Raw genomic sequence first — 13,209 nt, forward strand, 5'->3', positions numbered from 1 at the left:
GCAATGAGCGAAGAAATGAGGATGCAGGTTAGACGGCAGAGCACAGAGGAGGGCTGTGTGCCAAGGAGTGTGAGAGAGGGCGCATGCGTGAGTATGGTATGGTTATCAGTGTCTGGGAAAGTGTGCTTGTGTACCCGTCTGCTGGAAAAAGGAGAAAGCAGAGAGCCAGGAAAAGGAAGGGCAGAAGCCAGGGAGCCAGAGCCTTGCTCTCCTTGCCAAAAGAAGCCAGAAATGCCGTCTTGAATTGTCATCGCGGAGTGAATCTTAGGGAATCAGAACTTCCTGACACACTCGGGGTCTGCTGTGAGCAAGCACGGATGCTTCAAGGGCAACTCAAATGTGAGTGAAGTGCCAACCGCAAACCTCCAGCACAGAGGCGAGCCCTCGACCCCAAGATGCCTTCCCACGTGGGAAATAAGCTTGAGATACACTTCCTCCCTCCTGGGCTCAGCCTACCTGCGCCCCCTCTCCATCAACACAACCTCTGCCACACTGTGTCAGCAGGTCCCATGTCTACATCACAGAAATGGACGGGAGAACCTCTGCATTCACATTCAACCCCAGCGAAGGGAACTTAACGTTTTGGTAGTTACCTTGCACAGGGAGATAAAACAAACGCCACCATTTAAAAAGACAATCTGGAATATATCTGGGCTTGCCAGCACACGCCTTTAATCCCAGTACCAGGGAGGCAGATGCAGGTGGATCTCTGTGAGTTCCAGGGCATCCAGGACTACATAGTGAGATCCCCTATCTCCAGCACATACAACTTTAATTACTGTGTGTAGGCATGTAGGTGCCGTGGCACATGTGTGAGGTCAGAGGGCAACTTAAGGGAGCCGTTTCTCCCCTTGTACCATGTAAGTCCTGGGGGTTAATAAGGTTGGTCCTCAGGCTCGGCTGGCAGTAGACACCTTTACCAGCTGAGTCATCTCCTTAGGCTCTCGGCACACGAAATGTTCAAGTGAGCTTGGAACTCGCTTGCACAACACTGCAAAAGCGCGCCATGATGCTGGCATAAAAACAGAAACAACCACCAAAAAAGAAACCCCCGTGGTCAAAGGAGAGCGTATTAACGCCTGCCATTTCCAAAACAATTTTTTTGAGTAACCGTTGCTTTAGTATTAAGTGAGTCAGCATTTGTCATGGGCCTGGCCTCAGCCCAAGGCACACCGGAATCTGCCACGGCCTGTAAGGATTAACCTTAACGGATCAACTTTTACATACCGCAAAGCCCTGCTGAGAGTGAGGTCTGTGGATGCCGGCGGGCGATGAACTAGCCTTTGCCTGTGATTAATCCCTGAGAGCAATCACACCCGGGTTTCCACTGTGAACAGACAGGAAGTCCCCATGTAGGGGCTCACCCTTCCCTCCTGCAAGACCAAGGACCAAGGCTTGATACCTTGGCTCTACAACCATCCTTGTTCCTGTCCCCTCTACTAACCAGCTGCTTCACCTGGGAGTGGTCCGCAATGCACCTCTGCTCTGCACCATACAGCCACGCGAGGCCAAAGAGTCTCCGCCGACACCCATAATGCAACCACCCCATGCCTTGGTGTCCCTTCTCCTTACAAGGCATTGCATCTCTTGCTCCCTGTCACAGGCTTCTAGGCCCTGGCTGCCCCAAGCCCTCCTTCGCAGTCCTACCAGGCTTACCTGGGACCAGGTTGCTAAGGGATACCAAAGTGCTAATTTGTGCTGGCCCCATCCCATGCATCTCATCTGCCACTTTTCAGCTCTCCGTTCAGCCTCCTGAACTCTGCTTTTCCAATTTAGTGGCTTGTCCTCGATCTGTCCCCTGGCTGCAATGTCCTCTCTTGTCCTCACTGTCCAGCGCTATCTCCTTCCCAGCAGGACTCAAATGCCACCTTTCCCAGAACAAAGGGATCATCTCCTTCCCTCCCCCATCATTCCCCAGGTCCCCAGACTTTCCCTGTACTGAATTTCTTCTGGCACTTGGCAGGTCCTACCTGCATCTGGTATGTTCTAAAAGCCAGCGCTCCATGCTCCCTCTCATGAGCACCACGTCTCCCAACATGGGGTGTGGCCTGAGAGAGGACCAATCAACAAACATCCTCTGACCATCCAGACACAAGGCTTCAGTTACAGAGTGAATTACATCACTACTTTTAAGTCGAATGAAGGTGTGGCGGCACGTGCCTGTAAGCCTGGCACACTGGAGGATGAGAGGGAAGGATCCCAGGTTCAAAGTCAGTGTGGTTACTGTCACAGTTACTATTGCTGTAATGAAGTGCCATGGCCAATAGCAAGCTGGGGAGAAGAGTCTGTTCGGCTTACATGGCCACACTGCAGTCCATCACTAAAGGAAGCCAGGACAGGAACTCAAACAGGGCAGGAACCTGAAGGCAGGAGCTGATGCAGAGGCCATGGAAGGCACGCTGTTTACTGGCTTGCTTCTCATGGCTTACTCAGTCTGTATTCTTAGAGACTCCAGGACCACCAGCCCAGAAGGAGCATCAAAATACAATGGGCTGGACACTTCCCGATCCACCACTCCTTCAGAAAACGCCCTAGAGACTTGCCAACAGCCCCAACTTTTCCAAAGACTCCAGCCAGTGTCAAGTTGACATCAAAGAGCCAGCACAGCTGCTTAGGAAGAATCTGCCTCAAAATAACACACAACAGCAGCAGCAGCAGCAACAAAAGCAGAATCGACTGTATCATAACAAAGGAATAAAGTTTATCAATACAACCATGAGTTTTCTGAGTCTACTTCGCCAACAGCTGGCTAAGAGGGTAAAAGAAATACGATAAACTCTAGGGCCAGCGGTGTAGTTCGCTTAGGAGAGCACTTTCCTAGCATGTACTAAGTTCAGTTCCCAGCACTGCACAAACCAGTAACTGCCACACACTTGTAACTCTTCACTCAGAAGAAGGGTTAAGAGTTCAAGGCCATCCCATCTTAGTTCAAGCCCTCTTTTCCCCCAAACAAAACAAAACAAAAACAGGAAAAAGAGAAGGGAGAGGATTGAGGATTGGTGCTGATAGCAGATTGATCAAATAGATTTTAATACAAAAAGAAGCAGGCAAAACCTATAGGAAAGAGAAGCACGGACAATTGTGGATATACACACACACTGGGGTGGTATGCTTTTTTCATCTTTTTTGTTTGTTTGTTTGGCTTTACTTTGTTTTTCAAGACAGAGTTTCTCTGTGTAGCCTTGGCTGTCCTGGAACTCACTGTATAGAGCAGGCTGGCCTCGATCTCACAGAGATCCACCTGCCTCTGCCTCTTTGAGCGCTGGGATTAATACAGCATGTTTTTAATGTTCGTTCATTTAAGCAAATCTTCATATAGTTAAGAACATCTTAAGCGACAGACACACTGGGGTCAGGCCACGCAGTCCCTCGTGCGAGAACATTTAACAATGACAACAGTGAAGACCTGTGGGGGGGGGGGGTTACGTGCAGCCTCAGGGGGTGCCAGGGAAGAAATGGGGTAGAGAAGGGCCAGGAGATGAAGACAACTGAGACAGACTCAGCCTAGGAATCGGGCTTGATAGGGAGGAGAGCCGCCTGTAACGTCCTGGTGGAGCCCCCGTGAGCCATAAGGGAAGCACGGGGCGGGGAGTGGGGCTCCTCAGAGTCACTTTTATCTGGAGAGGAGGGAAATTTTTGTTGAGCAAGGCCTGTGAAACTGGCTTTAAAACACGGGCAGAACTCTATCCTCCTACAGGACCAGAGTCGTGTGCCCAGGTAACTGGCGGGCACAGAAGGTGGACTGAGATGCTGTGCCCAGGTAACTGGCGGGCGCAGAAGGTGGACTGAGATGCTGATGTAGACACAAGCAGCCATGTCAGCAGAGGGGACTGCCCTGTCAGCTGCAGCAAAGTGGAGCTTGGGCGCCGGGCCTGCCGAAGGAGTCTGGGCTCTATTTACGGAGTTTCCTTCTTGGCATTAGAAAAAGTTGACTGAAATAACAAACTACTGGTTTCTTCTTCTTTTTTTTCCTAACCAAAATTAAGTTATAGTAACAGAGGCTAAAAGCAGAGCAGTATTGACTGGAGCTGGGGAGACAGGATCCTCAGAGAACAAGGAATACTGGGGGGAAGAGGGTGTCTCTAAACCTGAGGCATGGCAAGAGGCCCGGCTTCAGGGAAGGTTCCAGAAAGCACAAACTCATTTAAACAGGTGGTTCTTAGGATGTGGGTAATATACTTTGAAAAGGCTTTTTAAGTTGCCTGCTGGAAGAAGCAATTGGGCTAAAGGGGTTATTAGGAACACCACATTCTGTTCTCGGAGAGCACCGGATTTAACTTCAGCCCCCTCCACGAGGAGCCACTCCCTGGTTTGGTTTGTTTACAAATAGATATTCATAAACACACACACCACACACCACTAAAATAAACCTTAAAAATCAAAATGGTAAAGGAACTGTAGAAATATAACAGAGCCTCCTTTAGAGGTTTCACTAGGGAGTCTCCCTGCTCCCCCTGGGCCTCAGTGCCAGTCAGCAGCAAGACCAACAAGTCCGAGGCCTCTGCGGCATGTACTCAGGCTAATGGACTAATAACCCCAAAACTTCAGGTGGACTGAGAAACTCCTGGACAGGAAAGCCAACACGGTGACGACATCTTTCTTCTCAGGACCCAGGGATCTTGTGATAAGATCAACAGCCAACCTCCTTTGGTACTGACAACTCTTGAGACTGCAGGGACAGATCTGTGGATGGAATCTCCCGCCCCAAAAGTCCCCCTGGTATTCGTCCCTGGAATATCCCCATGTGCTTGGGCACAACACCTCCACTCCCGAGAGACCCCCTTTATCAATCTCATCGAAGGACAACCTGCTTCTGGAGAGACCTATCTCCTCTCTCTCTCTTAGAGTCTTCACATCGCCTTGATCAACCCTGATCTTACACAGGCAGCTGTTAAACACTCCACCGCAAGTTTTGCTGGGCAGAAATGAACACCCCGGCCATAACACTGAGGCAAGGATTAACTTAACCTCAGGCGACCACTGAGAACATTTGTCTCCACTGTAAACTAGCCTTGTAAAACGCCTTGGGAGCAGCAAGCACTCCTAAGTACAACGGTCACTTCATCAAGCCTGTGACTACCGTGAACCAACACACAAGCTTCTAAAATTTCATCTTTCCCTCCTTCCCTCTTCCAGTCTTTCTGGAGTTCATTTGGACAAGATGAGTCAACTGCAGGCAAAAGTCTATAATCTCATACGTACAATCGAAGTTCCTGGGCCAGCAAGACAGAGGCGCACGCCAAGCAGAGGTCAGGAACACCAGAACTAACAACTAGAAGGGGGCGGTACTGTACCTGCCAATGCCACCTTCACATGCTGCCCATCCTCGCCATTTTACTTTGGAACCTTAAAACTCCTCAACTTCAGCCCTCCTCACCTCACCTCAGCCCACAAAGCAGTGTCTCATCTGCCCCAAGCTCCATTCTCTCTCTGGGCCCAAGATCTCGGATCCACGTGCGAGGTGGCGCTAACGGATGGCGTGGCATACTGCCCGCCAGAATGGATGCCAGCTGCCTGTGCCTCTCGTCAGGACTGAGTTCCTGCTGTGGCTCGTGGCCTAACGCATTGGACAGAGGATCATTTCCATCAGCGCAGAGGTTCTCCTCCATGCCGATGCTTCAGCACATAGCTTCAAATGTTTTAAGCACGCCTACCGAGGGGTAATTCATAGCACAAACCACACACATTTGAAAAGGTTAGGACATGAAATGAAGGTTAGAACACCCATGAAATCATGTCACTATCCAATGTGTCATACCAACACCTCCCAAAATGGCTTGTCTTCACGCCTGGTCTCCAGGTAGGTTATTTCTTACCTGCTCCCGTCCTCAAGCAAAAGCTCCCACCTCCTAGCATCTCTCAGAGGTGGGATCTGTAGTACTAACTCCTCACCATCTGGCTCCTTGAGCATGGTTTCTTTGGGACTCATTCCCACTGATGTATCTACCCATCATCCCTTCCTCCCTAATCACAGTATAAAGACACACCACGATTCATTTATCCTGCTGTGGATTCGAGTTGCTTCCAGCCTAGGTGTGACTGTTGTTGTCATGTGCGGGAGAGGGACTCTTTCAAAGACAATCAGGGTAATGTTTGAGCAGAGTCTGAAGCAGGCAAGGCAGAGAACGAGGAGAGTCTGGTAGAAGATTCTTGGCAGAGAGGATGGCTAACACAAAGGACCTGGGCAGAAGTGTACCTGCCAGACTCAAGGGTCAGTTCTCCATGTTCCTCCTCAAAGTCGCTTTTCTGAAAGAACAGACACCTAAGCAGAAAATTTTTGGAAAAGACAATGGCTGGAATACGCCACCAAATGGCACAGCGGCATTTCATCTCACCTGTCACAGCCGTCCTGAGAAGTAAGCCTTGCTCTTCCCACGGAACAGATATGGAAACAGGGTAGGGCCTTCTCCTGGTCCCCAAATCATACAAATAGGAATGGGTAGCCAGGAGCTGTGAAGTCAGAGTTCTTTCCATGGTTTCACATCCCAGCCCCCAGAGTAAGAGGGCTCTCAGCCAGACTGAACACATCCTCAGCATGCTTCCTTAAGACCGGTCCCCTTGCGTGCAAGGCGGCCAGCACATATACACCAAGAAACTTTCTAAGCAAAATTATCTGGCCCACTTTTGTTCTTGATATAGATATAACATTCCCCCAGGCAATGGATGCTGGTGTCTTAGACTATCTAACACACACACACACACACACACACACACACACACACACACACACACACACTTTCTATATAGGGGAGCCTACTGGGCAGACCCCTCCATCCTGTGTCTTTGGCAGCAGCATCACCTTGATAAGTTTAGAGAAAGCCCCCGCCAATCTTGAGAGTTTAACACAAACTAAAAGACCAAATGAAGCCAGCTGCCAAAAACACAGTCGATTTCACACTGCAATAAGAGAGGGACAGCTTTCCAGGCTGGTAGGACTCTAGGAAGGCTATCGGCCTGCAAAGCACACGGTAGGTTCTCATAAAAGATAGACAAGGTGGAGCTCACTGGCCTGTACAACACCTGCTTGTGCTCGGCCAAGTGCCAGGCCCTGTCTCAGCTCTCCTCCCTGTTCCGGGGGACCTAGGCAGCCTGTCCCCTCCCACAACAGTGTCTGTCTCCCACTTTCTCAGGCTTTGTCATGGTGGCACACACCTTTAATCCCAGCACTCAGGAGGCAAGGTAATTGATGTGGGTCGCCCCTCTGCCAGGCACTAAAGCTACTCACTTCTGCTTATCCAGTCAGAGCCTAGTGGCCTGCTCTGATCCAGCTGTGGTATCTTCTACGTCCAGGCAGCTGCACAGAGCAACAGTGATGACCAAGAGATGCTCGGTGGAGCTCCTGGGTCCTCTTTTGGTATGAGAAAATGGAAATTCCTCAGCTCAGAGATACAGTAGCTCTCACACCGTAACTCCGCCCTCAGCCCTGCCTCCCTGGCTCCTGTTCTTCAAGCGAAGGCTCAACGTCTTCACTTGAGCAGGTTCTGTGACTGTGACTTCCCATTATCAGAGACAAGACATTTCTCTAAAGCTGACCTTGCGGAAATCAGTCCCAGCTTGAAGCTTGTCATTCAAAAGTCCCTTCTCGCCATAGAAGTGGTCCAAGGGAAATCTCTCCAGAATTCTCGTGCTCCTCTGAGAAGGGAAAAGAGTCTAAGAAGCCACGCTGCCTTTACGACCTGTTTAGTGCCACGGTGTTCGTTCTGGAACCACCTGCTTTCTTCCTTGATTCTGTCCAGACTCAGTCTTTTTAACGGTGAGAGTCTCGTGTTGTTAGGAAGAAAATCTCATTTCATACTAAGTCGGCCTTCCCTGGAGCTGGTCCAGCGGTTTTGGAAGTATCCTTTTAGGCCTCCAAACAGGCAGGTGGCAATTATCTTTTGGGAAAGAGATGAAGCTGAGACTCTCAACTACACTGAAGTGCCTTTTCAAGGTCTGTGGGAGATCAACAAAGAGTCCAAAAACAGGTGACCCAAAACAAGACTTTGAAAGTGTACCCCCAAAAAGGAGAGTTCTCCTAATGGTCAGCTCAGCTGTGGCTCGGCACTCCTATGGTCGACAGCGTCCACACTGTGGTGAGCACTAAGTGAGGCTCACAGATAACTTCTCTCTGTCTTTATTTTTGTTGGAAAATAAAACCAAAGATCAGCACTCCACAAAGTGAAAACTTGGAAACATGTGCCCTCAAAGTTCCCAGCGCCAGGTTTCGTGAGTTTACAGGTTGGAACAACCCCAAGAGACCACTTGTTCAGTTTGCCGCCACATCGGCCACGTGAGGCGGGACAGTGAGCCATCTCACTGTCCTTTCAGCTGGGAATCCAGCCCTCAGGCTGTCTGCACATACCTCCACCAAACTTTCCATCCTTCCGTCCCCCCAAATGCCAACAAGAAGTCTCCTTGGGTATCAACATGAGTTTGGGTTATACAACCTCATTTTGGACCCCAGCTCGGTCCCTTAGCGGCTGAGGCCCACTTAGCCTCTGCACCCCATGCTCATGAGGTGGCGGAACAAGCTCTTGTGCATGGCAGTCACCAGAAGCAAAGGAAATGGAGTAGCTTGAATGCCCGCGACTTCCACTCTGCACGAAGTCTGACGGCACCTGCACCCAGTGACACTTTTCAGATTCTACAAGTGGCAAAGCCACGGTCTGGCCAGCAAGGCACCGGGCACAGCACGGAGGCCAAGCTCTGCTCCGCTCTCCGCTTTCACAGAGAATAAAAGATAGAAAGAACTGCCCAAATGAGTAACTGAGACCCTAAGGTCCACACCACGGTGCAGGTGGCCTTTATTGGAGTACATACTCCAAAGTAGCAAGGCGCTCTGGTCCTCGAGATTTCGGCTCAATACGCCATTGGGACCCTCCGTTATCCAATCTCTGCAGCAGGTGCAAAACTGACTCAATCCATTGGGATTGGTCTAAGGATTAAAGGTGCTAAAAAGTGGGGAAGCACCTGGCTGGCTTTAGTCTATATCTAACAATAAACTGAGAAAGTCCAGAGGGATGAGTGAGCAAACATTTTAAAAACTAGCTGCCCAGGGATGTGGGGAGAGGACAAACGCTTCCCATCCGCCTCCAACATTCCCAGCTGAGCCGGGCAGGCTGCTCTCCATCCTCAATCGGTGCCCACCTTCCCGCCCTGACTCCATCCCCCCTCTCCAGCCTCCCTCTTTCCTTGCTAAAGCACGTCCAGCAAGGGTTTCAGAGAAATGATGCATGGGGGCTAGCCGTCCGGAGCCTTGTGTATGACAACATCTTTGATCCTATGCACAGGTTCAGCGGCTTGGGCCTGAGGCCAGGCAGAGCCATTTTTCCCTCAGTAGTTCAAGGTATTGCCACATCTCAGAGTTTCTAACGGTGCTGCTGTGTCCAAGGCTAGCTGGGGGATTCATCTTTATTAGGTTTCCTAACTGACGTTTTTCCTTTAGTTCTTGTTCTGTTTTCTGGGAGATATTTTTTTCTACCCAGTCTTGTCGTGTGTGTGTGTGTGTGTGTGTGTGTGTGTGTGTGTGTGTTTGACATGTCCATAAAACTTAAATGCAGATGTCCAGGTGCAGAGGTCAGAGGAACAACCTGGGTGTTGGTCCTCAGATGCCTTCTGTATGAGTTGCGCTCCTTATTGCTCTGCAACGTTGCCACGTAGGCCAGACTAGCAAGCTTGCCAGCTTCCAGGGATCCATCTCTTTGCCTCCCATCTGGCCTTCAATGGAATTACGAGTGTGCTTTATACATGGATCCTGGGACTCTGAACTCACATCCTCATGCTTATGAGGCAAACGTTCTACCAATACCAACTAATCCACCTCCTGAGCCCCCAGGGTTTTATGGTTTTTTTGGTTTTGTTTTTTGGAGACAGGCTTTCTCTGTGTAGCCCTGGCTATATTGGAACTCACTCCACGGACCAGGCTGGCCTCAAACTCAGAGACCAGCCTGTCTCTGCTTTCCGAGTACCGAAATTAAAGGGGTATGCCCCCAATACCTGGCTGTCCGCAGATTTTAATTCTATACTTTCAAACACTAATGGTCTCCCACATCCCGAACTCCTCCAATAACCAGGAACACCTCACCCTCCCAATACACATGCAGGATTCCTTCAGGTCTGCTGGCCATTGTCCTATGCACACAGTTGCTGCAATGTCTTCTTCCCGCCATGATCTTTCTCCTGCTTACACTGGTCTCTCGCCCTTGAGGATGCTGCTGTGCGCCCACAAGCCATGCTCTAAGATGCTGACTGGCCACTTGGCACTGAGTTCGGGGACCACAGTGACTTTTCCCTAGGGAACCCTGCCAGGTCAGCCTCTAGAGAGCTTTACCCTGGTCATGCAAAGGAGGCCCTGGCTCCGTTCTGAACCACCAGCTCCAGTCTGCCACAACCTTGGGGGAAGCAGGCTCCAAGAGGCAGTGTGCAGCCTGCCACTGTTTGGGACAGGGACAAAGAGGGACAGAGTTTATAATGCCAAGAGGTTCCAGATTCAGCCAAGTTAAAACAAACCGGCAAACAAGCAGAGAAAATAACCTGAGCGTTGTGACAGCTACTTCCTTCTAAGAAAGTATTTTCAGGAAAACATACGAGAGAGACAGCCCTGACGATCCTTTCTCTGCCCTTCCTGTAATAAACTCATATACGGCACTCCCTGCTTCCCGCCCACTGACACAGCCCCATGGACCAATCACCACCGCCGCCGCCTCGGGGAATGAGTTGCTTCTTTGCTCGGCAGAAGCTGAGAGGAAAAATGAAAACATTTGCTGCCTGTGTCCTCTGCAGAGAGTATGACTGTGGCCTGATCTGGCCTTCTGGAGTCTTTAGAAGATGCTAAGGGAGAAAAACAGGAAGGAAATGCTGCAGAGATCTCCAGGGCACACCCCACTTGGGGAAACAACCACCCACTAGGGCAGGACCACAAACCCTCTCGCCTGCTTCTTCAGAATCCTGTTCCCACAGCAAGGACAGTACTGGGCTGCAAGCACAAGGAATGTCTGATCCATTCCCATGCTATCAAGCAGTGGCCACAGGTGCCCACCCTGTGTTTCTCTGCACCTGGGGCCACCCAGCCCTCTCTTTCAGTCCTGAAGTCCTTTAACTAGCCATGGTATCCCTGCACTTTGAGTACAGGTTACCTTGCTTCCTCTGAGTTCTATTAGATATGACCAACCTGGATGCCCTCTATCACATGGTGGTTTAAGTAGGAATGGCCCCCCATAGGCCCATATATCGAATGCTTGGTCCCCAGTTGGTGGAATTGTTTGGGAAGGATTAGGAGGTGTGGCTTTATGTGCCGTGGAGGGTGGGCTTTGAGGTTTCAAAAGTCCCAATCATTCCTGGTTAGCTCTCTCTCTCTCTGCCTGGTGTGGCACGTGGATCTCTCGGCTACTGCTCCAGCACCATGCCCCATGCCGGGCTGCCTGTTGCTGTGCTCCCCACCATGATGGTCACAGACTCTAACCTGCCGGGGCTGAAAGCCAGCCAGCCCCCAGAGAACCCAGCGAACTTTCTTCTATAAGCTGCCTTGGTCATGGAGTCGCTTCGCAGCCACAGGGAACTATACTAGACACCAATCAGAACACACTAGTCTTTGGTTTCCAAAACTAGAGTCAGGGGCCCTGAAGAAGACACGAGAATTTACCCATTCCATCCTGCGCCTGAGTGTTTAAAGTGTCAAGCTAAGTTTAAGCCATATTAAAGAAATAAATTAAAACTGTAAGCCTTTGCTCCAAATTTACCTACTATAAACACGTAGAAAGTATAGTTATCTTAAGCCCTGCAGAAACCAGACATTATCTCCACAGATGATCAGAAACCACTCTGGCCGGCTGCCGGGCCATCTTCTGGGGGGAATATGACAGACATTTCACATAGCACAGCCGCGCACACGGTGAACACTGACCAGGTTTTTGAAGAGTGCTGTCAACTCCTTGGTGAAGACGGAGAACTTCAGAAACGCACTTCCTAAGTCTGGGTCGTCTCTGCACACGCAGTTGCCACCGAACTTCTCCAGAGCCTGGGTGTACTGCTCTTCGTTCTCCACATGTGCTGTAAAAGCAAGCGGAGGGGCTGTTAGTGGACCCACCCGGCAGTCAGGGCCTTCTCGGTCACAAACACGGCCCAGGAGTGTCCTCAGAAAGACGCTGAAGAAAAGTCGTTACTAGTCCAAGATCAAACCACTGTACCCAAGGAAGCAGCCGTCAACATGAGAGAACGTGTCCCATCGGCTCCCTCATCTGCAGCACACACCAAGACCCTCAGGTACCCCATCTCCCCACGGCTTCCCAGAATCCTCCTCGGCCTCATCACCACACTGGCCACTCGTCTAAGAAGGGCCCTAGCCCCTCTTAGAAATGTAGACGATGCCGACCAGCTCCTCTCCCGCTAAAGCTCAGGACATCCAGTCATAGCTACATACCACCATCACCTCCTTACGGAGAGACTACGGTGCTCTTTGAAATCCAGAACTAAGCCTACAACAGGGTGGTCTTCAATGTCTCTGTTCTGTGCCTCCCCTGCCCAGGACACTCCCATCCCAGCCTATCCTTTCTCCATGATGCTCTAAAGACTGTCGTGCACCCTGGGTGTCTGAGTTTGTACCTCCCCTCTCCTTCCGCTCACATGTCACTGAGACTGTCAAGAAAGTCTGCTCTTACTGGAAGGCTTAGGAGGCACCATGTCCGTGGCCTCCAGCGGCACCTGGGTATTTCTGGGGAGGCTAACGGAGACTAGCAAACACTGGAGGAATTTAAATTCCGAGGCCTCAGTCTTTTTATTTTGAAGAGCATTCCAGGGCTGGGGCTGTCGCTCGGTGGCAGAGTGCTTATTTAGCATGTACAAAGTCCTGAGGTGGGGAGGTTCCGGAAAGAGGCCCAGGAATTCTAGATAATTAAATTCTAGACTACATTGAGTAAGCAAATTAAGATATACGCTCGTGCACCACACACACACAGAATCCTGAAGTGTGTTTGTATCAATCAAATTAAGACACAAAAGTGCACATGCGCATGCGCACACACTCACTCATGCACCCTCCTGAAAGTGAAAGAGTGTTGGTATCACAAGAGAAGCCCCCAGAAGATCTGGGCCCCAGTTCTGTGGGCATCTGTGTGGCTACTAGGTCAGAGAAACCCTCACTAAACCTACTGTATTGGTTTCATAAACGACAGAGGCTTGCTGGGTCCCGGTGTTGGGATGTAGAAAGATTCAATGTAGGATAAGGACACACGG

The 13,209-nt window shown here is 50.4% G+C and overlaps 1 protein-coding gene across 4 annotated transcripts in view; it reads right to left on the reverse strand.

Moving 5' to 3' along the window:
- Asap2 (ArfGAP with SH3 domain, ankyrin repeat and PH domain 2) overlaps positions 1-13,209 on the reverse strand; it is a 151,610-nt gene that overhangs the window by 67,602 nt on the left and 70,799 nt on the right. For all 4 annotated transcript variants that reach the window (XM_075984073.1, XM_075984072.1, XM_075984075.1 and 1 more), the window contains exon 3: positions 11,882-12,027. In XM_075984073.1, the coding sequence (XP_075840188.1) occupies positions 11,882-12,027 (146 nt within the window). The remainder of the gene's footprint in view (positions 1-11,881; positions 12,028-13,209) is intronic.

This window comes from Microtus pennsylvanicus, chromosome 8 (assembly GCF_037038515.1).
Source record: "Microtus pennsylvanicus isolate mMicPen1 chromosome 8, mMicPen1.hap1, whole genome shotgun sequence".
Taxonomy (NCBI): Eukaryota; Metazoa; Chordata; class Mammalia; order Rodentia; family Cricetidae; genus Microtus; species Microtus pennsylvanicus.